This window comes from Monodon monoceros, unplaced genomic scaffold, assembly GCF_005190385.1.
Source record: "Monodon monoceros isolate NGI ecotype Baffin Bay Population unplaced genomic scaffold, NGI_Narwhal_1 Super_Scaffold_20, whole genome shotgun sequence".
In the NCBI taxonomy this organism is placed as follows: Eukaryota; Metazoa; Chordata; class Mammalia; order Artiodactyla; family Monodontidae; genus Monodon; species Monodon monoceros.
Genome location: NW_021703777.1, coordinates 103,923,434 through 103,949,628, shown reverse-complemented (window position 1 = coordinate 103,949,628; position 26,195 = coordinate 103,923,434). Strand labels below are relative to the sequence as shown.

The 26,195-nt window shown below is 39.8% G+C and overlaps 1 protein-coding gene across 4 annotated transcripts in view; it reads right to left on the bottom strand.

The window, feature by feature from the left end:
- Positions 1-6,652: 6,652 nt before the first annotated feature.
- The window catches only part of NPNT (nephronectin), a 77,457-nt gene continuing 57,914 nt past the window's right edge, over positions 6,653-26,195 (bottom strand). For all 4 annotated transcript variants that reach the window (XM_029235685.1, XM_029235687.1, XM_029235688.1 and 1 more), the window contains 4 exons: positions 18,824-18,910; positions 18,239-18,337; positions 10,800-11,056; positions 6,653-9,402 (listed from right to left, as the gene is read on the bottom strand). In XM_029235685.1, the coding sequence (XP_029091518.1) occupies positions 9,292-9,402; positions 10,800-11,056; positions 18,239-18,337; positions 18,824-18,910 (554 nt within the window). In that variant the 3' untranslated portion in view covers positions 6,653-9,291. The remainder of the gene's footprint in view (positions 9,403-10,799; positions 11,057-18,238; positions 18,338-18,823; positions 18,911-26,195) is intronic.

The following is a 26,195-nucleotide window of genomic DNA, read 5'->3' as shown; positions in this document are numbered from 1 at the left end:
TGTGTTTTGGGGTGTCTGTGGATTTATTATGATTTTAGGCAGCCTCTGTGGTAATGGGTGGGGTTGTGTTCCTGTCTTGCTAGTTGTTTGGCATAGGGTGTCCAGCACTGTAGCTTGCTAGTCGTTGAGTGAAGCTGGGTGCTGGTGTTGAGATGTAGGTCTCTGGGAGATTTTTGCCATTTGATACGTGGAGCTGGGAGGTCTCTTGTGGACCAATGTCCTGAAGTTGGCTCTCCCACCTCAGAGGCACAGCACTGACTGCTGGCTACAGCACCAAGAGCCTTTCATCCACACGGCTCAGAATAAAAGGGAGAAAAAGTAGAAAGAAAGAAAGAGGATAAAAGAAAATAAAATAAAGGTAAAATAATTAAAATCAGAAAATAATTATTAAGAAAAAAATTGTTTTAAAAAGTAAAAAAAAAAAAAAAAAAGGACGGATAGAACCCTAGGACAAATGGTGAAAGCAAAGCTATACAGACAAAATCTCACACAGAAGCATACACATACACACTCACAAAAAGAGGAAAAGGGGAAAAAATAATAAATCTTGCTCTCGAAGTCCACCTCCTCAATTTGGGAGGATTGTTTGTCTATTCATGTATTCCACAGATGCAGGCTACATCAAGTTGATTGTGGAGACTTAAGCTGCTGCTCCTGAGGCTGCTGGGAGAGATTTCCCTTTCTCTTCTTTGTTCGCACAGCTCCTGGGGTTCAGCTTTGGATTTGGCCCCGCCTCTGTGTGTAGGTCGCTGGAGGGCGTTTGTTCTTTGCTCTGACTGGACGGGGTTAAAGGAGCCACTGATTCGGGGGCTCTGGCTCACTCAGGCCAGGGTGAGGGAGGGGTACGGAGTGCAGGGCGAGCCTGCGGTGGCAGAGCCCGGCGTGACATTGCACCAGCCTGAGGCATGCCGTGCGTTCTCCCGGGGAAGTTGTCCGTGGATCCCGGGACCCTGGCAGTGGCGGGCTGCACAGTCTCCTCAGAAGGGAGGTATGGAGAGTGACCTGTGCTCGCACACAGGCTTCTTGGTGGTGGCAGCAACAGCCTTAGAGTCTCATGCCCGTCTCTGGGGTCCGCGCTTTTAGCCGCGGCTTGCGCCTGTCTCTGGAGCTCCTTTAAGCAGCGCTCTTAATCCCCCCTCCTCACGCCGCAGGAAACAAAGAGGGTAGAAAAAGTCTCTTGCCTCTTTGGCAGATCCAGAGTTTTCCCCGGACTCCCTCCCGGCTAGCCGTGGTGCCCTAACCCCCTGTAGGCTGTGTTCACGCCGCCAGTCCTCTCCCTGCGCTCCGACCGAAGCCCGAGCCTCAGCTCCCACCCCCTCCCGCCCCGGCGGGGGAGCAGACAAGCCTCTCGGGCTGGTGAGTGCCGGTCGGCAGCGATCCTCTGTGCGGGAAGCTCTCCGCTTTGCCCTCTGCACCCCTGTTGCTGCACTCTCCTCTGCGGCTCTGAAGCTCTCCCCCTCTGCCACCCGCAGTCTCCGCCCGCGAAGGGGCTTCTAGTGTGTGGAAACCTTTCCTCCTTCACAGCTCCCTCCCACTGGTGCAGGTCCCGTCCCTATTCTTTTGTCTCTGTTTATCCTTTTTTCTTTTGCCCTACCCAGGTACGTGGAGAGTTTCTTGCCTTTTGGGAGGTCTGAGGTCTTCTGTCAGTGTTCAGTAGGTGTTCTGTAGGAGTTGTTCCACGTGTAGATGTATTTCTGATGTATAGTTTATGCTGACTGTTGGTCAGCTTTGGCTCTGCTCCCTTTGTCTTGTCTTCTTTGCCTTTTTTCTTTTATTACTCATGCTTTTGCTGTCATAGCTAAGAATCTAGTGCCAAATCTGAAGGTCATGAAAATTTACCTGTATATTTTCTTCTCTAAGTTTCATAGTATTAGCTCTTACATTTAGGTCATTGATCAATTTTGAGTTAATTTTTGTATGTAGTGTTATATCCAGTTGTCCCAGCACCATTTGTTGAAGAGGCTATCCTTTCCCCAGTGAATGGTCTTGGAAACCTGGTCAAAAAACAACTGACCATAAGTATGGGTTAATTATGAAATCTTAATTTTATTCTATTTGTCCATATGTCTGTTCTTATGCCACTACCACACTGCTTTGATTACTGTAGCTTTGCAGTACGTTTTGAAAATGGGAACTATGAATCCTCCAACTTTGTCCTTTTTATTCAAGATTATTTTGCCTATTTGGGGTTCCTTGAAATTCCATGTCAGTTTGAACATTGGTGTTCCAATTTCCTCAAAAATGTCATTGGAATTTTGAAAGGGATTTTTCTAAATATGTAGATGACTTTTGGTAGTATTAAGATCTTAATAATATTATGTTTTTAATCCATAAATACAGAATTCTTTCAATTTATTTAGGTCTTCTTACACTGGTAGACAAAAAAATTAATCAAGAGTTGATCTAAGAAAGAGATGGAAAATTTTATTCAGGCCAACCTGAGGATTATAACCCAGGCGATGGTCTTTCAGAAAGTTCAGAGGACTGTTCTGCCTGTTTGAGGTCAAAGCACAATTATATAAGTGTTTGAGACAAAGGGTTATTTGTCAAATGAGGTATTACTGACATTTACATCCAGATAAACATGTACAGAACGAGTAGTGGATCATAGGTCATCGTGGCCCCTTACACGATTAAGAAGGAAGGTTATTTCCTAAGGAGGTCTGGTTAATGCAAATGCACACTACATACTAAAGGGAAAGGAGAGGCCCAAATGGGCAGAGACAAATTTTATGATTAAACTTTTTTTGTCTTGACATAAAATATGAATTTTATTTCATCACATTATTTCAGCAATGTTTTTAGTTTTCTGTATACAAGTCTTTCATCTCTTTGGCTAAATGTATTCTTAGTTATTTTATTCTTTTGGATGTTATCATAAATGAAATTGTTTTAATTTCCTTTTCATATTGCTCATTGCTGGTGCAAAGAAAAACTGAGTTCTTAGTGTTAATTTTGTAGCTCACAACTTTGCTGAATTTGTTTACTAACTCTAGTGGCTTTTCTGTGGATTCATTGGAATTTTCTATATGTAGGATCATGTCATCTGCAAATAGAGATAGTTTTACTTTCCAATATATTTCTTCTTCTTGTCTAATTGCATTAACTAGAACATCCAGTAAAATGTTGAATGATGGATTTTCTTATTTTGAACCACTTTTGCCTTCCTTGCATAAATCCTTGCCTTTCTGGCATAAATCCTGTCATGATATATAATCTTTTTAATGTGCTATTGGAGTCAGTTTGCTAGTATCTTGTTGAGGATATTTGCACCTGTATTCATAAAGGATATTGATCTGTACAGTTGACCCTTGAACAATGCAGGGATTAATGGCACATTAATACCACCCAGGGAAATTGAAAATCTGCGTATAACTTTATAGTTGGCCCTCTGTATCTGTGGTTCTGTATCCATGGATTCAACCAACCTCAGATAATGTAGTATTATAGTATGTATTCATTGGAAAAATAATCCACATATAATCAGACCCCAACAGTTCAAACCCGAGTTGTTTAAGGGTCAACTGTATTTTCTTTTCTTGTTATATCTTTATCTAGCTTTGGTATCAGTAATGCTGGCCTCATAGAATGAATTAGGAGGTGTCCCTCATCCTCTATTTCTTTGTAGAGTTTGAGAAGAATTGTTGTTAATTCTTCTTTAAATTTTGGTAGAATTCACCAGTGAAGACATCTGGGTGGTCCTGGAGTTTTGTTTGTTGGGTGGTTTTGATTACTGCTTCATTCTCTTTACTTGTCATAGGCCTGTTGAGATTTTGTCTTCTTGAGTTTTTTCTTTTTTTTTTTAATTTGTAGAAATTTGTCCTGTTCATCTGGAATGTCTAATTTGTCAGCATATATTTGTTCATTGTTGGCATATAATTGTTCATAGCATTCTCTTATTTTTATTTCTGTAAGGTTAGTAGTTTCAGTTTCATTTCTGATTTTAATTATTTAGGGGTTTTTTGGTTGTTAGTCTAGCTAATGGTTTTAAAACTTTGTTGATCCTTTCAAAGAACCAAATTTTCCTTTTGTTGATTCTGTGTTTTTCTTTTCTCTATTTCATTACCTTCATTCATGTCTTTATTATTTTCTTCTTCCTGCTATTTTTGGGCTTAATTTGCATCTTTTTTCTAGTTCCTTAATATCAATTTAGGGTATTGATTTGAGATCTTCTTTTTCACTATTTATTGGTGTTTACTGCAGTCCCTGAGCACTGCCTTTGCTGCATCCCATGTTCATGAAATGAAAGACTTAATATTGTTAAGATGGCAGTAATCTCCAAACTCTTCTATTTGCTGGTCTCATAGAATGAGTTGGAAAGTGTGTCCTCCTCCATATAGTTAAAGAGTTGATGAAGACTTGGTACTAATTCTTAAATAGTCAGTTTACTTCATTGCTTCATTGAAGCTCTTTGGGAATTGGCTTTCTGTTGTGGAAAGTTTTTGATTATTAGCTCAATCTATTTACTTGCATTGGTCTCTTCAGGTTTCTATTCTTCTCGATGCAGTTTCAATAGTTTGTGTCTAAGACTCTGTCCATGTCATCTAGGTTATCTTATTTTGTTGACATGAAGTTGTTCATAGTGTTCCCTTAAAATCCTTTGTATTTCTGTAAGGTCAGTGATGATGTCCCCTCTTTTATTCCTGATTTTGTTCATTTAAGTCTTTTTTTCTCTTTTTTGGTCTAGCTAAATGTTCATAAATTTTGTTCATCTTTTCAAAGAACCAACTTTTAGTTTCATTGATTTTCTATATTGTTTTTGTTACTTCATTTTTCTTTTTGCTCTAATCTTTATTTCCTTCCTCTGCTTACTGTGATTTAATTTTTTCTTTGTTTTATAAGGTTGAAGTTTAGATTGATTTGAGATTTTTTAAATATAGGCATTTATAAATATAATTTATATAGGCATCTATAAACAAAGCTTTAGCTTATCCCATAAGTTTGGGTATGTTTTCATTTGTATTAACCTCAAAATACTTCTTAACTTCCCTGTGATTTCTTCTTTCAGCCAGTGGTTAGAAGCACGTTATTTAATTTCCACATATTTGTAAATTTCTCAAATTTCCCTTTGTTACTGATTTCTAATTTCATCCACTGTGGTGGAAGGACTTATTTTATATAATTTCAATTCTTTTAAATTTGAGGTAGTGTCTTATGGCCTAATTTATGTCCATCAACATCTCTATGCACTTGAGAAAAATGTATATTCTTGTGTTCAGTGGCATGTTCTACAGATGTTAGGCCTGGTTGGCTTATAGAATTTTTCAACTCTTCTGTTGTTGATCTCAAGTCTAGTTGTTTATCCTTACTGAAGCTTTATTCTTCCCTCAAATTAGGTAATCTCAACTGACGTATCTTCAAGTTGACTGATTCTTTCTCCTACCAGCTCAAATCTGCTGTTGAATACCTTGGTCAGTTTTTCATTTTAGTGATTGTACTATTATAACCGTAGTTTCTGTTCTTTTAAAATAATATTTGTCTACTTATTGATATTCTCTATTTGTCTAAGCCCAAACATTTTTTGAAGGAAAAAATTCACTGGAACTTAGTGAATATTTGTGAATGTAGATCTTGCAACCAGGGACCTTTATGCCTTCCAGCAATGAATGTTAACAGAGATGAAGGCCCCAGGCTCCTCAGTGTATTATCACTAAGGACCTGTAATCCAAATTTGGCCCCAACACCAGCAGCATGGGCATCACCCAGGAGCTGGTTAGAAATGCAGAATCTCAAGTCCCACTACAGATCCACTGAATCATAAGCTGCATTTTAACAAGATCTCCAGGTGATTCCCATACACATGCACATTGGAGTTTGAAAGACAATGGGCCAAACGTCCTGGAAGCCACCACACTTTCAGAGCCTTCAAAGTATGCCAGTTTTCAGAATAGCAATTTTGCATTTATCTATATAACTTTGATACATGTCCATCTTCCTCTCTAGATTGAAGCTCCACAAAGGGGAGTCTGCTTACTGTTGTAGCCCAGAGCCAGGCACACAGTAAGTGCTGTAAAATCTGTCAAGTAAATAGATGAACTGGACTCTGGGATCTCATATTTTATCTGCTTCCTCCCACCTCAGTTTCAGAAGAGGTTTAACTTCTTAACATATTTGGAAAACCTCAGCTTTCTCAGATCTCCCATGGATGATTAGGAAGGACCTCTGAGATAAGGAAACAACTCTGAGATAAGGAAGCTGCAATTTTTCTTTACCTTTTGCTTAAAGTATGTATTTATCCAAAACTTGAGTTTCCTTGCCACTAAGGGTTCTCTTGAGTATTGGAAAGAAAGATGCCATTAAGCATATTCTCTATTTATTATAATTCTGTGGGAGGACTAATTTTTGATCTTGAATGATTTCATTAATTTTGTTTCCTTATAATTATTTTTCTCCATCAGGAAATGTTATTGGAATATGAGTAAAATGTCATAAATTAACAAAATCAACACTAGTAAAAGACTTCATTTATAATTCATATGTATTTATATCTTTACTTATCCTGCCTTTATATAAAAGGATCCGAGGCAAATGCTTACAACTAAATGAGATTTGAGAAAACATAACTAAAGCAATACTATAGATGGCTTTTGTGAAAAATCAAATCACCTCGATAATTCTTCCAGTTTAAAAAAAAACAAGAGACAACTGGTATTATTGTTTTTATTTATAAAGAATTATTTTTATTTGGCTGTTTGGAAAACCACTAACATTTTTCACTTTAGAAAACATTAAATAATAAACAAGATGTTATACAGTACTTTGGATAACTTCTTCCATCAGTGTAGTGCAATGCATTATTGGCACCTAAAAGTGAAACTTTCTATTATTTTCCCCTTTTATCACCAGTTGTGCAGTTATATGACCAAAAAGGAAATGAATCATTAAAAAATGGATCTAAAGCCATATTTTCTGGCCCCTACTCAAAGGCTTACTGATTTATATCCCCCTCTGGCCTTGCGTCCACCAAGTTAAATGATGAAAGACCTATTGTTGTCTATTGTACCTACTGTTCCCAAAACAATACCATTTTGTGGGACTTGGGAGATTCCCATTGATAAGAGAAACTTCTACCATTAGGAGAAGGAAAGGTCCTGGCAGTGGCACTCTCTTTTGCAGTAGCCAAATTAAGCTGTCACACATGCTGCAGAGAGAATGCACCAGATAAAAATCTCTCTAAACTGTGTCCTTTGTTATGGTCTCTTTAAAAACCTGAAATATCATCCATTAAGCAAGTGAAAGGGTTATACCTTTACCAAGAAAAGAAATATATACCACCACATTAGGACATTACTGAGATACTAAAATATCTGCCCATCATGCTCTTTTGGAACAAACAGATTTTTAATTTTTTTGTTTTTGTTTTTTTAAATACTGCTGGGTTTGCCATAAAGGGAGAGACATTTTCATGACCTCAGCATTTGGTGGCTTTTCCCCTTTTGATTCCTTGCTATTAGGCGGTCAAGAGGGAAGTACCTAAATTAGACCTTAGCCCTGGTCCAAGTTACTTAGTTCTGGAGACTTTCATTACATAGTAATAGGATGAAAACATCCTTGGGGAGATTCTGTAATATTACTCTACCTTGAGGTAAGAATGTCTTTAACCATCTTAAATAGAAAAAAAGAGTTATCAAATTTTTAAAAAGCCTCAAAAAAAAATTCACACTTTTTCTTTTAGACAAAGGATTCTAACTTAATAACCATCCCTGCCAGGAAATGCTCCCTCACACTCCAGTCTAAGCCTGTTTCCTCTTGTTCTATTCTCAGTGCATATGGAGAACAGCTGGTCACCATCCTCTCTGTACCAGCCCTTCATATACTTGAAAACCAGCAGTTGTTTGCCCCTCAGTCTTCTCTTCTCCACGCTGAATAATCCCAGTTCCTTTAACTTTTCATCATAGATCTTTTTTTCCAACCCTTTAATCATCTTTGTGATTCCTGGCAAAAACAGCAGAAAATAGTTTGATTACTTAATTGGAAATAAAGAAAAGCCTCAGGAATAAGTTGTCTTTTAAAAGTTATGTATTTTGTTTAAATCTAAAGGTAAACTTTGCAGGGAGGAAATATAGTTAGGGGTTCATAGATCTTAGAATTCCAATCTTGTCCTGTTGATTTAGTGTGTGTGTGTGAGAATCCCATTCCAGCACGTCCGATGCCTCAAAGCATGAGACTCGCTTCCCAACCCTTCCTGACACAACAGCACATAAGTTGTGATCTAGACCTGCCTAAATTTATACTCATTGAAAAGTCAGTATGAAAATCTATTTCAACGGAGCTTCCCCCATGTTTCCCCACACCCAGCTTCCACAAACAGAAGCTTTTCTCTGAAACAACCAGAACTTCCAAAAGCTTCTTACATATTACCAGAAAGAACCACGTTGTTATGGTAAAGGCTGTTGGTTTTAAAGTGTAACCTGAAACAGTGAGGGCTTTACATGTTAACTACAGTTTCCTGTCTATTACTTTGTAGTGATCAAACTCAAGGCCGTTAAAAAATTCATCTCCCTACAACCACAGACACCTCTTCCAATTTTCTCTTGCTGCCAATATAAGGTCATGGAACTGGATGCCATTCCACCATGTATTTTTTTAACTCAAGAGATCATAAGCGGCCTTTCCCTTGCAACTAGAGTCTGTAAATATTAGGAACACATGACTACTTAATACCAATAACACATTTACACAAAACACAGTACTACTAACGAGGGATTGCGTGCCCACTCTACATAATTGTCTTTAAAAGAAAAATACAGATAACAAGAATAAATGCATCTTGATATGCTACATACCCTTCTTTTATAAAGTGAGTGGCAGTAAAAGTCAGAGTTCAGGTCAGACCAGAACTACCAAGTGGAGAGGAGAAACCAATTTCACAAGCACATTGTACAACGCATCTTAGGGGAAGTCAATACTACTCGTGGTACAACACTGAACAGATAACAGAATGGTCATTTGCACAGATTTCTTTTGAAAACTTCTCCTCTAATTTGCTACAAGGAACACCTTGTAACCAGGATGAAGGACGGTATAGGTCACACACACTTAAGGCCTTCTTAAGAGACATAGGATGAAAGGTAACACCCAAAGATGGCTTTGGACACATCTACAGATGCCCCCCTGTATTTCAAGGAAGGTGTCACTGTTCACTGGGATTGCACAAAAGCAGGCCAGCAAGATGTGGGTCACCAACCAGACTTTCTCCTGACCCACTCTTCTCCTAGGCCTGATATGAGGGAGGAAAGGACAGGAGGTGAAGGTTGGAAAAAGAAGAGGGAGCAACACGGGGGTTCATTGCTAGTTCTGGAGTTGCTTGCGTTCTTCAGAGCAGTGGCCTTTTTTCAAGCTCACATCATCCAATCCAATCTCCCCAGTGTGACCACGCCTTTTTTCACCTTTGAAGATGACCTAGGGAGAGAATGTACACACCGGTCAAGCCTCCTCTGCCCCTTTCCAATGCCTGCTCATTTAGCAAAATAAAGACAAACTTTCCCCAAAACTATATAGTAAACTTACTTAACAGAAGGAAAGACTAGAACAGAGTTGCCAGTGTCAATGAGGCTTGCCTTCTGGTAGGAACTTAAGTTGTCAGTAAATCATTAACCAGACCCCATTGCTCAGAATCAGTTACTCTTTAAAAAAGTCATTCTAAACAATGGACTACTTACATTTAGGAATGATTATGAAGTGGACACTTTTGTCAAAGATTACCAAGGTCAGAAGTAAAGAGTGTGATGGAATATAAAGGTGTAGAAATTATGAGCCAAAGATTTGAAAGATCATAATCGTGCAGCCTATCTTAGATGTTTTCTAGTTCCTCCTCTGGGTTAATTTAATATAGTTTTGTTGCCTAAAATGGAATAGAATCAAACACCCTAATACAATCACAGTGTTGTTTCACTTACGTAAAGACCAAAATCTTTCCTGTATTTTATCTAACAGAAACCTATGTTAGGATGTGAAACAACTTATTTTTATATTTCCAAACAATGTAAATATTAAGAAAAATTTTAAGAAAGAGAAACAGAGTAAAACAAAATCCAAGACTCTGATACAAGCTATCTTCATGGAGTCTATTCTTCCTTTAAAAAATTTCTAGACACTATACCTATAGGTATAGAGGCAGAATTTCCTAATAACTGTTTTATTAGGATCAACATAAAGAAGACACTTTTTCCAAATACATTCACTATTTCAGTGGGGTGTTATAGATCATTTTATTGCTACCTATGACTTGATTACTTAGGATAAATTTTATATATTCAATCAAAGCTTTTCCCACCACCTGTCCTTCATAGGATAATACTTTCCAAGCGTATTGTTCTAGTTTCCATCCAAGGCTGCTTAACTATGATCTCTGAGGCAAAGGGAAAACAAAGACTTTAAAGAAACATTCCCCCACCCCCCCAAAAAAAAAACAGTTTAGGGTAACTCATGTTGGTCAAAGTTTGAAGTACAAGGAGTTTAAGGAAAAGGAAAAGCAGGTACCCCGCCGCCACCCTTTGAAGTTTCTGTTAACTTTTTTTTTTTTTCACTTTTTCAACTCCTACAATTTTTTTTCATTAAAAATAGGGGCTATTCACCAGGGTGGGGAGAGTGACAGTGGTCAGAGGTTGCCATGAAGAATGTGTACGAAGGGGCAGAGGGGGTATAGAAAGAGGCAACGCATGGGGTCACCACGCCCAGCCAAGGCACAAGCCTTCCGCCTAAATTCAGGAAGAGACGGAGGCGTCCACCGCAGATCCCAGAGCTCTCCTCTGAAAGGAAACCCTCTCCGGTTCTACCTCCCCGGCGGGTCTACTTACGCTCTTGACGTCAGCGCCTCGCAGGGTGATGCGCGTTTGCCTCCAGCTGTGGCCACCATTTCTTCCCCACAGGGCTGCTCCGTGGGCACCGTGTTTTCTCACAAACACCTGGAGCGTGCCGGAGTGCAGCCCCGTCACCTTGTGCCTGAACGACAGGCACAAGTCCCCTGAGTGCAGGAGGTGGCTGAGTGGGAGCAGCAGGCGAGCAGCCTTTCCTGCCGGGCCTTTGGCTGCCGAGACTGTCAGATACTGTCCACCTGCAGGGGAAAAGCGGGGCCGTGTATGCGCGCGCCCAGGTCCCTGCTGGTGCGACGGCGGGGACGGGCATTTCGCTCCTCTTGTTTTAGTGAACTTCAGACGGTGCCAGTCATCAGTAAAGAATTCCAGGTTTTCGAAGGAGAAAAACAGGATTTAGGTCCATGGCTGTCTTAAATTCTATGGTTTTGTATTTACAGAAAACACTTCGCTCCTGAGGAGTCCAGATTATGCCAGGGACAGACAATAATTAGTCATCCTAACGCTATAAATATTTCCAGTTAAATATGATCAGACATACACTCCTCTTGATCTTCTTGCACCTAGAATTATACTGTCATGCTGGCTGGCTGGTATGGTGGTGAAGTTACCAGGGAGAATTTTCTAGGTGGATTTTCTGTCTCCTGGCAGTAAAGCAGATGGTGATTTAAAGGGGCAGTAGATTTGTTTATTCTCTCCTCTCCCCTCTTTTAAAAGAAAGATAATCTCTAAAGCACGGGTCCCCAACCCCCGGGCCACAGACCAGTACTGGTCCGTGGCCTGTTAGGAAGCGGGCCGCACAGGAGGAGGCGAGCGGTGGGCGAAAGAGCGAAGCTTCATCTGTGTTTACAGCCGCTCCCCATCGCTTGCATTACCGCCTGAGCTCTGCCTCCTGGTGAGTTGTATAATTATTTCATTATATATTACAAAGTAATAATAATAGAAATAAAGGACACAATAAATGTAATGCGCTTGAATCATCCCCAAACCATCCCTCCTTCCCCAGTCCGTGGAAAAACTGTCTTCCAAGAAACCGGTTCCTGGTGCCAAAAAGGTTGGGGACCAATGCTCTAAAGGGAGAAGGATCCTTTAAAAATGAGTTTGCTGTGCTTCTCATACCTGACCTCAAGAAGATGCAGAAGTGTTCTGGAAACCTGCCACATCTTCCTGGAGCATCAATAGTATTTGGAGGTAAGCAGTTAAAAAGATTTTTTATATAAATACAAATCCATAACAATATAATTGATATAGAAATTTTCCATTACACATACATGAACACAAAATGTTAGTAAAATCTTTCCCTTTGGAAAGGTCGCTTTGATGATGTCCTTGGATCCCTAGGGCTCCAGAGTTTGCTTCCCTCTATTGTTAGAGGAACTGCAGTTAAGGGGGAAAAAAAGTTTGAGCAGCAGTGACGTGGGGGACGGTGCTTCTCAAGAGATGGAAAGTTTCAAGTAGTAGTTTGAAACTCAGTCTAAGTACAAGTGACATTCCCCTCAGGCTGTTTTATTGCAGCCACCTGAAAAACACACTGTAGTCTCAACACTGACTTATCCATAGGAAAAATGTGGTTGGAATGCTGAACACCTGTAACTGTTTTGGTAGAAACCCCACTTATCTTTCATTGAAAAGCATTCCTTATGCTTAATCTGTACAAGACATGACAAGGTTTGGGATGTCCTATTCTTCAAGTGACTTCTCCTCTATCAAGTTTCCTCTGAGCCTTTAAAGGCCCAAATAAGTGAGTTGTGTGTACCTGCGAGGGCCAGGTTCTGTACGAGGGCTCTCCGGGGAGCATCTCATTTAACCTTGCTAACAAGCCCGTGGAGTGAACACTTATTAGCTTCTGCACCTGCAAAACAAGACTAAGGCTTTGAGAGGTGAAGTCACCCAAGGTGTCACCCAGCCAGTAGGCAGCAGAGTAACAGTTTGAGTTCAGAACTGCCTGAACCCCTATTCAGCACAGGAATCACTGGTTTACACGTTTCTCTCCCGCAGTCAAAGAGGGTCTCTTACAGTCAAAGAGACTGTGAACTCTTTGATGTCAGAGCCAACCTCTCTCCAAACCCCATTACACTCCTAGCGTATGGTAGGAGTTTAATGCCATTTGTTGAATAAATGACATTCCAAGAATACAGCAAAAAACAACAGAGAAATAGATCCTGAGTCAGGTACTTGACTCACCAAAAACAAACACAGTTTTTTGTACTCCTTCCACCCCCGTCTTCCCCAAATTAATCCAAACAATATTTTGAGCCAAAATATTTAGATGGATTTAGAACGTCTCCCCGTTAGTCAGCTTTTTGAATCATCACAGGTATTTTGGTTAAGACTAAGATATAAGGTTATTACAGTTAACCTGCAAGTTTTAAGAAAACAAGGATTATCTTAAATCCCTGTGGAATGTATACTAATATCACTATGCCAGACGCTGCCTGCAGCAAGACAACCTAACAAAAACCAAGACATCCTAATAAAAGAGTCAAATAATCACTTTATATAGATTTTTAAAACTCTATAAATGAGGTTACAATTGCTCTTCCCCTAGAGGGCTACTCTGTGGCCACTAGGATTGTTTTTCTTTTTACCATGAAGAATTCTTTCCCTTTTTAATAAATGGAAGTATTACAAAGTTGGAACAGTAGCTAAGGGAAAAATTGATCTAGCACTCCAAATTACCTATTAAATAAAAATTTCACTTCTGATTCCAAAATACTGGTTTAAATAAAAAAATTACATTACATATTTTCATGGATTCAGTTTAAAGCATCACAATATCTAAAGCTGTTTTTTGGTAAATAATAGATCCTGTAACAGTTGCCAGATATATAGGCGATAAAATTTTAATTTCAAACATATATGAAATGATATCTGGACAGGGTTACTAACTGCAGCATTGTCTGAACTACCAAAAGGCTGGAAACAACTGAAACGTCCCTCAATGGATGTCTGATTAAATACGTTTAAGAAGTGATGGAGTAACCGCCATTCATTTAAGAATGAAGGTGTTATGTATGCACTGATACAGAACCATCTTTGACAACAATGGCTAATACTATTTTAATGGTGACTCTAGGACAGGGACTGCTTTAAATGCTTTACATACGTTTACTAGACACTACTGATGACCCCATTTAAGTAACCTGCTCAAGATCAAAGCTCGTTAAGTGGTGATGGTGGGTTTCAGCCCAGGCATTCTGGCTTCAAAGTCCACTCATGTTGTTTTTTTTTTTTTCCTTTGGAGTAAAATTGCTTTACGATGTTGTGTTAGTTTCTGCTGTACAGTGTAGTGATTCAGCTCTATGTATACCTATATCCCCTCCCTCTTGGACCTCCCTCCCACAGCCCCATCCCACCCATTAGGTCGTCACAGAGCACCGAGCTGAGCTCCCTGTGTTATATAGCAGGTCCACACTCAGGTTAACACTTAAGATAATATTGTTAAGTGGAAGAAGCAAGGTACAGAAGAGAGGGCTGTTGTGAGGAAAAATAGCTCTCTGGAAAGGTAACCAAGAAACTGGTTGCATCTGGGGAGGATGACTGGGGCCCACGGTTGGGAGGGAGCTTTTATTTTCACTGTTGATTTATTTTTCCATTGTCATGTATTTCAAAATAATGTTTCTTAATGCTGCAATAGACATAGTTGTACGTACACGCTGGCATATTTTATATTTAAACGAATTCCTTGTAGCTACCAGTAGCCGACAGAGTGCTGAGTCGGTTGAGATTAGGGTTCCAGGAAAAGGGCCTCAAGTTTAGCCTTGACACTACAGGAGAAGGGCGTGTGTTCAGGGCCACAGCTATAAGTCTGTAGCACATTATCACATCTGTCAGGAGCACAATTTTCCATTCCCTAGAGGATGGATTAATTTCACTATCTCGCAAGTAAGTTTAAGACTGAATGTGATAACAAAACCTAATGAGCACCAGGAAGGTGACTAGCAAATGCACTTATTTTGCAGCTGTTTCTCAAAGTTATAAGTTTGTTTAAGGGAAGGTTTTTTAGAGATATTAGCATATAAGAATATTTGCAAATCTGGATCTTGGATAAGAAATGCACAACATAAAAATCATATGTGGAAATCCAAACATATGTTCCTTTACTAATGGTATAATCTAGATAGAAACACGCAAACTATTAGTTTGGTAGTTAAAATGATACACAAAAATAATTGATTAAATTGCTTATAGTCTTCTCTGGCCTTAGCATGAGATACATACATAACCCCACCTGAACTGCCTAGAAGAAAAATAGGCACGGAAAGTAAGCTTCATTAGCATTCTCCATCTGGATATGTCAGAATCTGTATATGGTTAGAACTCCCCGACATATTCTAAAAAGCCCGCCTACGATTCCGCCCTGACATAAGCTATGTCCTCCTACCTCTTCTAACTAAATCTCTGCCATCTTTGGTCTTCCCATCCATTCTCCAAGCTAGAACGCTGCTCACTGATACCTGGGACATTCCATTCTGAGTCAGAGGCTCCCAGAGCCGGTATAAGAGGCTTTCTAACCCACCCTTTGTCTAATTCTCAAAACAACATCTTGTCATATGTCACCCAGTCAAACATCTCCACCAACAGAGAGCTCCCTGCTTCCGTGGCTGCCTGATTTCTCTTTAGACAGCTCTGACTATGGTAAAGTTCTGAGAGTGAGCAAAAATCGATCCCCCTGCAGTTTTCACCTACTGATCCGACTTCTTATCCCCTTGTGATCACAGAACAACTGAGATAGATGTTGTCGGTCTTGTATTTGAAAAGCTGCCCCGCTCCATTATTTCTTCTCCAGGTTAAACATTCTGGGTTTCTCACCTGTTTTTCTACAGGCTCTGAGACACCTCTCCATCCAGGTCATTCTCTTTTGAGTGACCTACAATTACCTCTATACTTCTCAGACTGGTAAGAACCTACCAAAGTGTATTTTCTGTGCTGGAAAAAATACGTATTTCTATGGAGCTGACCCAGCTTTTGGGCAGCAATGATACAGGGTTCACTCATATTGATTTATTACCCACAAAAAGTCTAAAAGTCTTTCACACTTTCTGCTAAGTCACATCTTCCCCCTCCTACAGCTGTGTAGGTGGTTTCTCGACCATGAGCTACACCGTGTATTCATCCCCAGTAGATTTCACCCTCTTAAGTGGGACCCATTGATCTAATCTTTGCATGCTGTTTGTGTCAGCGCACACAGTCGCTTTCTCCTCTGGCTTTACGTTAGCCACAGATTGGTTAGTATGCCTTCAATATCCAGCTCATCCAAGTTGTTGGTAAAAACCTGGAGCAACCCCAGAAGAGCATCCTTGAGGGGCCGGAGCCAATCACCAGGAGCTATCCAATCACAAGCAGCCACCACTTCCTTTCAACTTGTTCTGTATTATCACAGCCAAAGAACCATTTCAAACCTTTTTTTTTGTCTACCACTCTGTCAATTCTCTTCTCATTTTTCTATTGGAGGGCAAGTGGATTTGGGGTCACAACAAATTTAACATTTACATATGTGACGAATAATAGAAACTGTTGAAAAGTACTAAATTGGTTCTAAAAGATAGTATTTAAGTTCTAAAGCTCAAACATTTTACATAGACTGTCTACAGAGAAGTGCAATGAATTCTTCTGACTTTAGCATGAATTATTCTCCCCAGTGTATACCTTACTTGAAAGAGTTATTCATTACGACCATGAACATTATTCACCATTCTATCACACGTGGTTGCTAAAGATCCTTCCTTCTGTAGCACACTACTCCAGGTCAGAGGTCACTCAAATCTACAGGCCTGAGATCTGCTAATCGGATCATGCACACAACCAGGACACAGAGGCCAGACTGGGTAGTGCAAACCCCAGAATTACGCTTCTGATGTTGTGGGCACTGAACTGCTGAGATGGCTGCACAGGCAGTACAGAGAGGCCTGGATGGGAAGTCCATTCTTTAGCTCTGTGGCCTTAGGAAACTGATGTAACCTCTGGCCCTCTGTGAAACAAAAACAATATTACCTGCTTCCCAGGGCAGATAAGAGGATTAGATAAAACTGAGATGATGAATGAGTCAGGACTGTAGCTGGTATTAAATAAATGTTGGTTTCTCTCTTATTCACAGTTATCTATGATATTAATAATAATGTGGTCTGGCTCAGAGTTAACCTTAAATAAGTGAGAGGGAGAACATGAAAGTGAGAATGAGAGGGAGTGTACTGGTGTGTGTGCGTGTGTTGGGGGGGGCATTAAAAATTATTTTATAGTTAAAAGTAATCTCAAAACTCCTTTGAGTTTGTTGGATACTCATTTTTTAAAAGCTTGCCTCAAATTTTCATTTTTTAATATCTCTAACATTTCAATCTTAGGGGATCTAATGAATATATTTTTGCACAAATTCTTTAATAACTTGCTACTCAACATGTGCATTAAGGATGAGCCCTAAAATTATCCCCAAGGAGCGTGTGAGAAATGCATCAAAATCTACATTTTAACAAGGCCTCCAGCTGACCTGTGTGCACACTGACCGTTGAGAAGAGCTGGTTTTAACAGAGCATATCCTCAAGTTAACTTTTACATGTTTTGTGCTCTATCTGTACACTTGGGATAGTATTTAGGAACTAGGCTTTTAAAAACAAGTAACATACTTTTTCTTCATGTCTCGTATCTTTCATTTCTAAGTCTAGAATCAGGAGTATAAAAAGGAAAAAAAGAAACCAAACTCCTCACCCTTCCATTAAGTTGGACTCACCCATATAAGATTTAACTACTACAGGGAGGGTAAAAAGCCAACAATAATATGTAGCTTTGCTTCCTGAAATAAGATGACAAAACATATTGTAAGTTCTGAAACTTTATAGATTCATAGGAAGTGTGCAATTTAAAAGTCTTAGTTTTCCAAGGGACTATATTTAAATCTCCCTTTCTTATAACATTCTCTTGTGGAATAAGTGGTGGTAATTTATAACTAATTTCTCCAGCATCCAAATTAGACTGAAAATTAGACTGTGAGAGATATTCACAACTTTGCAGGAATTTCCACTGTCTCCTTCTGCTACATCTTAAAAAAGAAAGACATAATCAAGGAAACAACCACAGGCTACTATGATGGCTGCTGTACCACAATATTATTTTTATGCTTGGGAATGGGGCACTATACGTAACTTGGATATTATATTTTAGAATGAGTCTACATGTTTTATATATACAAAGCTTTTTTTGAGAGAAATTAGCTGGCCTTTTAATAAACTGCTTGTCTACTTAAAATTCTAATTGACAGCTAACAAATTCAGATCACCTAAAAAAATGGAAGATGAATGCTGGACAAGCTTTCTTTATCCTCTCTATTAAGTAAACACAGAGCTGCGTTATAGTATCCTTGATTAGCACAACTGGGTTCCTCAGATAGGATCCAACCGAAATGTGTACTAGGGTTAGATGAATGGTTTTACCTGCTGGATCCCTCACTGGTTCCCAGTGCAAGTCACTGTCTTTTTCTCGGATCCATCCACAAAGCCCATGGTCAAAATTACAACTGTGTATCAGAACACCTGCAAGGAAATAACCAGAAACATGAGTAGACCACAAACCCAACAGCTAATGACAAAAATGAATCTGTGAACTAGGGGTATCTGTACAAGTGTTCTCTCCTGTCTGCACTTAATTATCCCACCAGAATGTCTCTTCATGAGATCAAAAGGGAATCACATGAATCCTTTCTCAGCACAATTGTGCATCAGTGTTCAGCTGTAAAAATAGAATGCACAATTGTTGCCAAATTATGACCTTCTTACATCACTTATAAAAGATGATTTCCTCCTCAGCTTAAATGCTGCTTTTCTATATATTTTTTTAAAAAGATAATGATGATTCAGTTTTTGCTCAACTGATTTAACTAGAGAGGAAACCAAGTGGTTAAGAGAAAAGTATAATTTTCCCAGATGTAACCGAACAATCTACAATTTAAAAGTTATTTTAATGAAATGGAGGGAAAAATAAAATGTCATCATAACGGTCCTAAGAATATAGGGATCTACCTGGATCGTCCTTTGCTTCATCACCTGCACTGACTCCTCTTTCAATTTCAAATATTTCAAACAAGTCATTTGAAGGCTGCCGCGGAACTACGAGAGAGAGAGGCATTTTGTTTTGTTTCGATGAGGCATTGACAAAGAAGCATTACCTTTACCGATGGGGCAGGGGGAAAAGATCTAGGTATTTCGTTCATCTGGAAGAATCCAAAATATTTAATCACAGTTCACATGAAGATTCATGAAGTTTGTTCTGCAGAGATCTTATACGGTAACATTTATCTGGGTACCATTTTTAAAAATGGGTTTCAAAAGTTTCTAAAATTCAACATAAAATACATGAAAACGTCTTTATCTGGAAAATACATTTTAAAACAGCTACCAATGGCGAGCAAAATATCTCTATGAAATTCTAAAACTTGTCTATGAAAGATACATTATGAACTCTAAATTAAGGCTGTTTTAATGGAAAACAAAATGCCCGTAATTGCAGCGAATGGTTTGACTTTCTAACCAAAACATAGACTCCTCTCCAGTGAACCCTACGTATGCTATGTCTTCTGGGCTTAAGCAGGTTCCTTGGCTCCCTTAAGATCAAATCCAAACTCCAAATTGCACAGCATTCACAATCCACCCCCAAAACACACAGTACTGCCCAAATATGCCATTCATGTTCACGTCTCTGACCCCATCCCCAGCTTGGGACGCTCTTCTCCCTGGCAATTAACCAGCCAAAGTTCCCCTCTCTGTTCAAGGGTCAGTGTAAATATCACTGACTGGGTGAAAACTTTCACGTTCTGGGCGAGTTCAAATCTTCCCCCTTGTACTCTGATGGCTCATGTTTACACGCCTCTATTACACTCTTTCCTAAAGAACCGCAGTTATTTACACACATGTGTGTCTCTGCCTCTGCTGGTCTCTGAGGTCCTGGAGGGCATCGATCATGTCTTACTCATGTGGCATTCCCAGGGCTTGACCTAGTGACAGGCACTCAACAAGTGTTTATTGAATGAATGGGAAGGTCTTGTCAGAAACCCACGTACTTTGTCAACCCTTTTCCTCAAATGAAACAAGTGGGACAGAGCTGAAAAATACACTTTAAAAAATGGATTCGTATAAATCATTATTTGCTCATTCATTCAATGTACATCTGATCGCCACCCATATGCCGAGCACTGGGGTAGGTCCCGAGGAGACAAGGTAAAAGGGTGAACAAGACCAACAAGGACCTGGCCCCTGTGGAGCTTGCATTCTAATGGGAGAGGCAAACATTAAACATGTAGATAAAAGAACACCACAACTCTAAATTCTGATGAAAACTAGGATGGAAAAACACCAGATGATGTCAGGGAGAATAGCTTGGTTGGGAATGGGGAGTGTGTGAGAATGTTGGTGGTAGTGGAGGGGAATTCTTGGCCAAAGATCAGGGAATCCTCCCTTTTCTTTGCCAGAACTTAAATTAATTAGCTCTATTTTTATAAGGCAGGGAGTAAAAGATGTAGAACACCAAAAAACACACATCAGTCAAAAGGGTTCTTTTTCATTAATGTTCCAATTATTTTTAGCAGTAACTTTTTAAATCAAGTAAACAAACCCATAATATTTGCACTGATTTTTTGAGCTTACTGCTTTTGAAGTTTTTCATTTTTGTTGCAAAAGTCCAAACAGTGAAGCCCCTTCCTCTTCCACTTCCCCCACTCACATATACCCCTCTACACACAGCCTGAGAAAGATGAAAGAAGAGAAGCGGGTCAACGGACAAGATCTGGGGACACAGACTGATCACAGGTGCCCTGAGAGAGGCAAACGGCCGCCCTCTTTTACACTCAGATGACTGACAGCAATGACATTCAATTCCAGCTTTCCTTTCCTCATTTGGAGCTCTGAGAGGGAGACCGCCTCCTATTTATTAGAAATATTACAGAGTTGTAGGCATACATGCTTCATTTCTCATGACAGAGAAAGTTAAAACACACACACATAACTCTATAGAACAACACTTTTTTGTTCCCTTCTCTTGTTGTAACTTATAGAAATCATCTCTGGATTGTAATAGTTCAAATCTTACAGTACCATATTTTAGGGGCATTATGATGGTTTGTCAGCACCCTTTTCTCCAAGTGAAGGATGGTCAAATGGTAAATGGAGTCTTGGTGCAGAGGGAGAGGGTCCTAAAAAGGTTTCCTGGCACAGGGACCTGTTTTATAAAAGATCAAGGACATCCTCTCTGAGCAAGCACCATTCAGTCTGAGAGTGAAAGAACATGGAACCTTCCAAGCAAAAAGCAAAGTGCTGGAGTGGGGGAAGACGGAGTATTTCAGGCAGTAAGTACAAAGACAGTGCTCGGGAACATTAGAGAAAGGAGTCCACAGTGTCTGGAGGATGTTCAGAAATGAAGAAAGTGGGAAGGGAGGAGGTTAAAAGGAACGAATGAGACCACATGTTTGGAAAACAGTCACCCAGAAAATTAGTTATCTAACAACTCGCAAAGTGCCAGATGGTTATTAGTATTTTAGGCACTTGGTTTCCAAGAACCTTTTAATTTAGCAGTGGACGATCATGCACACACCTTCATTGCAATTCACTGGGAAACATGCCAAGGAATTTAGACCTGAAATGCTCAGCAGCTATTAGTTCTTACAATTTTGTGTGCTCCAGTCTGTAGCTCTGCCAAAGTACTGAACGAATCCTCCTTCCTTACGCATACCAGTATGGATTGGTAAGCATCCCACTGACGTGCCAAGAGAAGGTTCACTACTCACTCCCTGGTATGTTTTACAGTTTATATAAAAATATTAAGCGAAATAATTTCCACTATGTACAAGAGAAACAGGTGAACAAACAAAAAAAACAGACTAGAAAAAACAGTGATAAATACGCTCCCACACTTCACACTTATATGGTCAATTAACATATGACAAAGGAACCAAGAATATACAATGGGGAAAGGACAGTCTCCTCAATAAATAATGTTGGGAAAACTGGACAGCCACATGCAAAAGAATGAAACTGGATCATTTTCTTACACTACGCACAAAAAATGACAGAATGGGCTAAAGACTTGAACGTAAGACTTGAAATCATAAAACTCGTAGAATAAAAACCATAGGCGTTAAGCTCCTTAATGCTGGCCTTGGAGATGATTTTTTTAGGTCTGACGCCGAAAGCAAAATGAATAAGTGGGACTACATCCTTCTGCGCAGGAAAGGAAATGATCGACAAAAATGAATGGGAGAAATATTTGCAGATCATTTATCTGATAAGGAGTTGATATCCAAAATATATAAAGAACTCATACAACTCCATAGGAAAAAAAACAATCTGATTAAAGAAATGGGAAGATCTGAAGAGAGATTTTTCCAAAGAAGATATACTAAAAGTGCATGAAAAGGCACTCATCATCACTAATCACCAGGGAAATGCACACCAAAACCATGATGAGATGTCACCTCACATCTATTAGGATGGCTACTATCAAAAAGACAGTGGGCCCCGGAACAACACGAGTTTGAACTGTACGGGTCCACGCTTATGCATATGAGTATTTTTCACTGAACATGTGCAACAGATCCACCACACCGTCCACAGCTGGTTGAATCCACCACATGATATGGAACCTTGGATGGGGTGGGCCAAATGTAAAGTTAGATGCAGATTTTCAACTGTGCAGAGGGTTAGTACTCCAACCCTTGAACAATTCAGTAAATTGACTGCCCAGGAAATAACAGATGGTTATTTGCATGCGGAGAAAAGGGAACTGTCATGCACTGTTGGTGGGAATAGGAATTTGAAAACGTTATGGAGAGTCCTCAAAAAATTAAAAATAGAACTACTGCGTAATACAGCAATTCCACTCTTGGGTATATATCTGAAGAAAGTGAACACACTAATTTGAAAAGATATATGCACCCCCGTGTTCACTGCATTGTTTACAACAGCCAAGACATGGAAACAACCTAAGTTCCCATCAATAGATGAATGGGAAAAGAAGTGGCGGTATATACATACACACAATTAAATGTTCCTCAGCCATAAAAAAGAATGAAATCCTGCCATTTGTAACAACATGGATGGATCCTGAGGGTATTATGCTAAGGGTATTATTATGGCAGACAGAAAAAGACAAATACTGTATGATCTCACTTATATGTGGCATCTAAAAAAAAAAAAAAAAGCTCATAGAACAACAGATTGGTGGCCGCCAGAGGCAGGAGGTAGGAGGTGAATGAAATGGGTGAAAGGGGTCAAAGGGTACAAACTTCCAGTTATAAGTAAAAAATGAGGACGTATAATGTATGCATGGTGACTGTAGTTAATAACACTGTGTTGCGTATTTGAAAGTTACTAAGAGAGCACATCTTAAAAGTTTCCAATCACAAGAAAAAAAAATTATAACTGTTTGGTGACAAGCGTTAACTAGACTTATTGTGGTGATCATTTTGTAACATATGCAAATACGGAATCATATTGTACACCTAAACCGATGTAATGTTACATGTCCATATACATCAATAATAATAATAAAGAAATACACCAATATGCTAATAGAAGTAGTCTGAGTACTGGAAATAAAAGTAATATTTTATCATTTATTGGTTTGTCTTTTGTAGTTCTGTATTTTTAAAGATTGTTTATAAAAAGGATTTCTATTATGAAAGAAAAAGTACCTAAAACATTGAAAGAAAAGAGAGTTCTGTCAGAGTATATACACAGTCTCCTACCCCATAAGCAGCTATATGTCTGTTATTTGAATTTTGATTGCTCAAAGAGAACTTTGTTTTTTTTTTGTTTTTTGTGATACGCGGGCCACGCACTGCTGTGGCCTCTCCCGTTGCGGAGCACAGGCTCCGGACGCGCAGGCCCAGCGGCCATGGCTCCCGGGCCCAGACGCTCTGCGGCATGTGGGATCCTCCCGGACCAGGGCACAAACCCATGTCCGCTGCATCGTCAGGTGGACTCTCAACCACTGCGCCACCAGGGAAGCCCCTCAAAGAGAACTTTGAATAGTCTTGATACCTGTTATTAAATGTGAGGCTATGAAATTGAGATGTATTTGTGAAATTCAAACATATTCTTTGATTCAATGCAGAAAATGCTAATTAAAATACATGACTAGCCTTATCTAAAAATAGAATTATAACCGGGAGAGATGCTAACACACACACACATATATTTATATTTATAAAGACAAACACATATCTGATATTTTCTGTAGTTGGACCATTAATCCTTAGAATCAGAATGGTATAATTTTAGAGATTAGAAAAGGATAAGAGAAATGCTAACAACACAATTCCTCTACCATCTGTCTGTCCATCCTCCCTCGCTCTATTCCATCCACTTATTAATGCTCTCAATCAAGAAACTGACCATCCGCTGAGTACGAGGCACTGGGCTCACTTTTGTGAAGCAATGAGGATACTCTTTCCTTCATGGGATCTACATTCTAGAGGTGAAGACAGACATCTAACAATCTCCCATGTAACGAATGCTTTAGAGGAGAACTAGAGGATGCTATGTGAGCTTTGGTGGTGGGGGAGAAGGGGGGCTGTCTAAGCTAGCCCAGGAGGAAGACGCATGGAAATCTCTAAGAGGTGCTGCTTACGCTGCGACCTCAAGGATGAGTCACTGAGCTAGCGCCCTAGAGAGAGAATGGGTGTGAACTCAAACATCATTCTAGGTGTAGAGCTCACAGGGGGAGAGGAAGGGGGAGGGAAGGAGGGAAGCAAATGAAGCTGGAGATGCAGGCAGACGTTGCGGGGCCTTTTAAAGCTCTGTAAATATCGTGGACTTTATTCTGGCGGAAACTGGAAGTCTCAAAGATTCTAACAGAGGAGCGCCAAGATCAGGTACATCATTCTGGCTGGTGCACAGAGAATGAACAGGAGGGAGGAGGGAGTGGCTGTCAGAGGGCAGTTATGACCAAAATTAACATTAAAAAAAAGAATGTTCATATACTCTTTAGAAGATTTCCTAAACATTTTTCTCCCATTAGTTAACGTTTCATCCACCAAGACGTATGTCTTATAATCTTCCGCATGAACTAAAACACAGGGAACGTACAGGCACTAAAGCCAGCAGACAGCTGGATAAAAACGTGGTTGGCTGGGGCTCAGGGGCCCAGTACGTTCCTAGTGGCTGGGGAACCCGGAGCCCTGGAGCCTGTGAGAAGAATTGGCCACACAGATAAGCAAGAAACTTCTTAAAAGGAACTCCATCCCAGAACATTCTATTAAATATATTTTCCCCAGGGATATAATATTAATATATAGCCTGTGTTCATGAATGAAGTTTCCCAAAGAGTCGACTGCATATTTTTACCAAAAAGCATTAAAAGTAAGCACAGTGAAGTAAATGTAAATGTTATCACACACATCTCCCACTACCAGACTTCTTCCAAACAGTAAGTACTATAGCAGAATGTAAGCACAATTTATTAAAGGTAGGTTTGCAAATTCTGTTTCTGTTCTAGGGTGGCTCCCATGACATTACCCAGGCCAGCTCTGGCATTTGTTGTTGGACTAAAAGATTAAAGATAACACGGTCTTAAATTCTTTCTGTGCTTAGGGATTTAGTTCATCTGAAGAGAATGGTATGTATGTAACTTTCCTAATATCCTGAAGGCTCTTTCTGGTGGCGAAATTTAGAGATGACAGAGTGGGGATGAGTGACAAGGGTTTTAAGAGGCCACCTCTTGCATCTCCCCTCCACACTGCTTTCTCTTCTCCTCCTCTCCCTCTGCCCCCTCCCTTTTCTCCTCTGCCCCTTTCTTTCCCTCTCCAGATGAAGAACATACACCTTACAGCTTTAAATTACCAGAGAGAAGCAAATAAAAAGATTGGAAAAGAGACTCTGACATTTCCTTAACTACATTAGAGAGAAAATTCCCAGCCATCTACTACTGATTTCTAGCAAAAAGCAAAAGTCTTCTGGGCTCAACAGAAATAAGCCCTTGAGTGCTAAAGCTTTCACTGTGTAGGAAAAATCCAAAAAGTTCAAAAGACACCTTTGGGCTGAGAGTAAAGAGCAGAGCTGGGAAAAATTAAAGCTCTAGTGAAAGGTGCAACATACACACAGCTAACAATAATGAGCCCCAATTTGTGACTCCCCTCTCTCTCTTCTAATAAAGTTTCAGGACAACTTGAAGCACTGCCTGGAACAATTGCTAAGTGTGGCCATAAAGGTGATGACTCAACTTTTCTAGATCAGGAGATCATTTGACAGGGAACGTGGAGGGAGAGAAGGAGGAAGGAGACGAGAGAGGGGATGCAGGGGCGAGGCAAGAGATGGCATCTTAGACCCCTTGTCTTTCATCCCCACTCTGTCATCTCTAAAGATCCCTGGGTTTTGCCACCAGAACCGTTTTTATCCCCTTGCC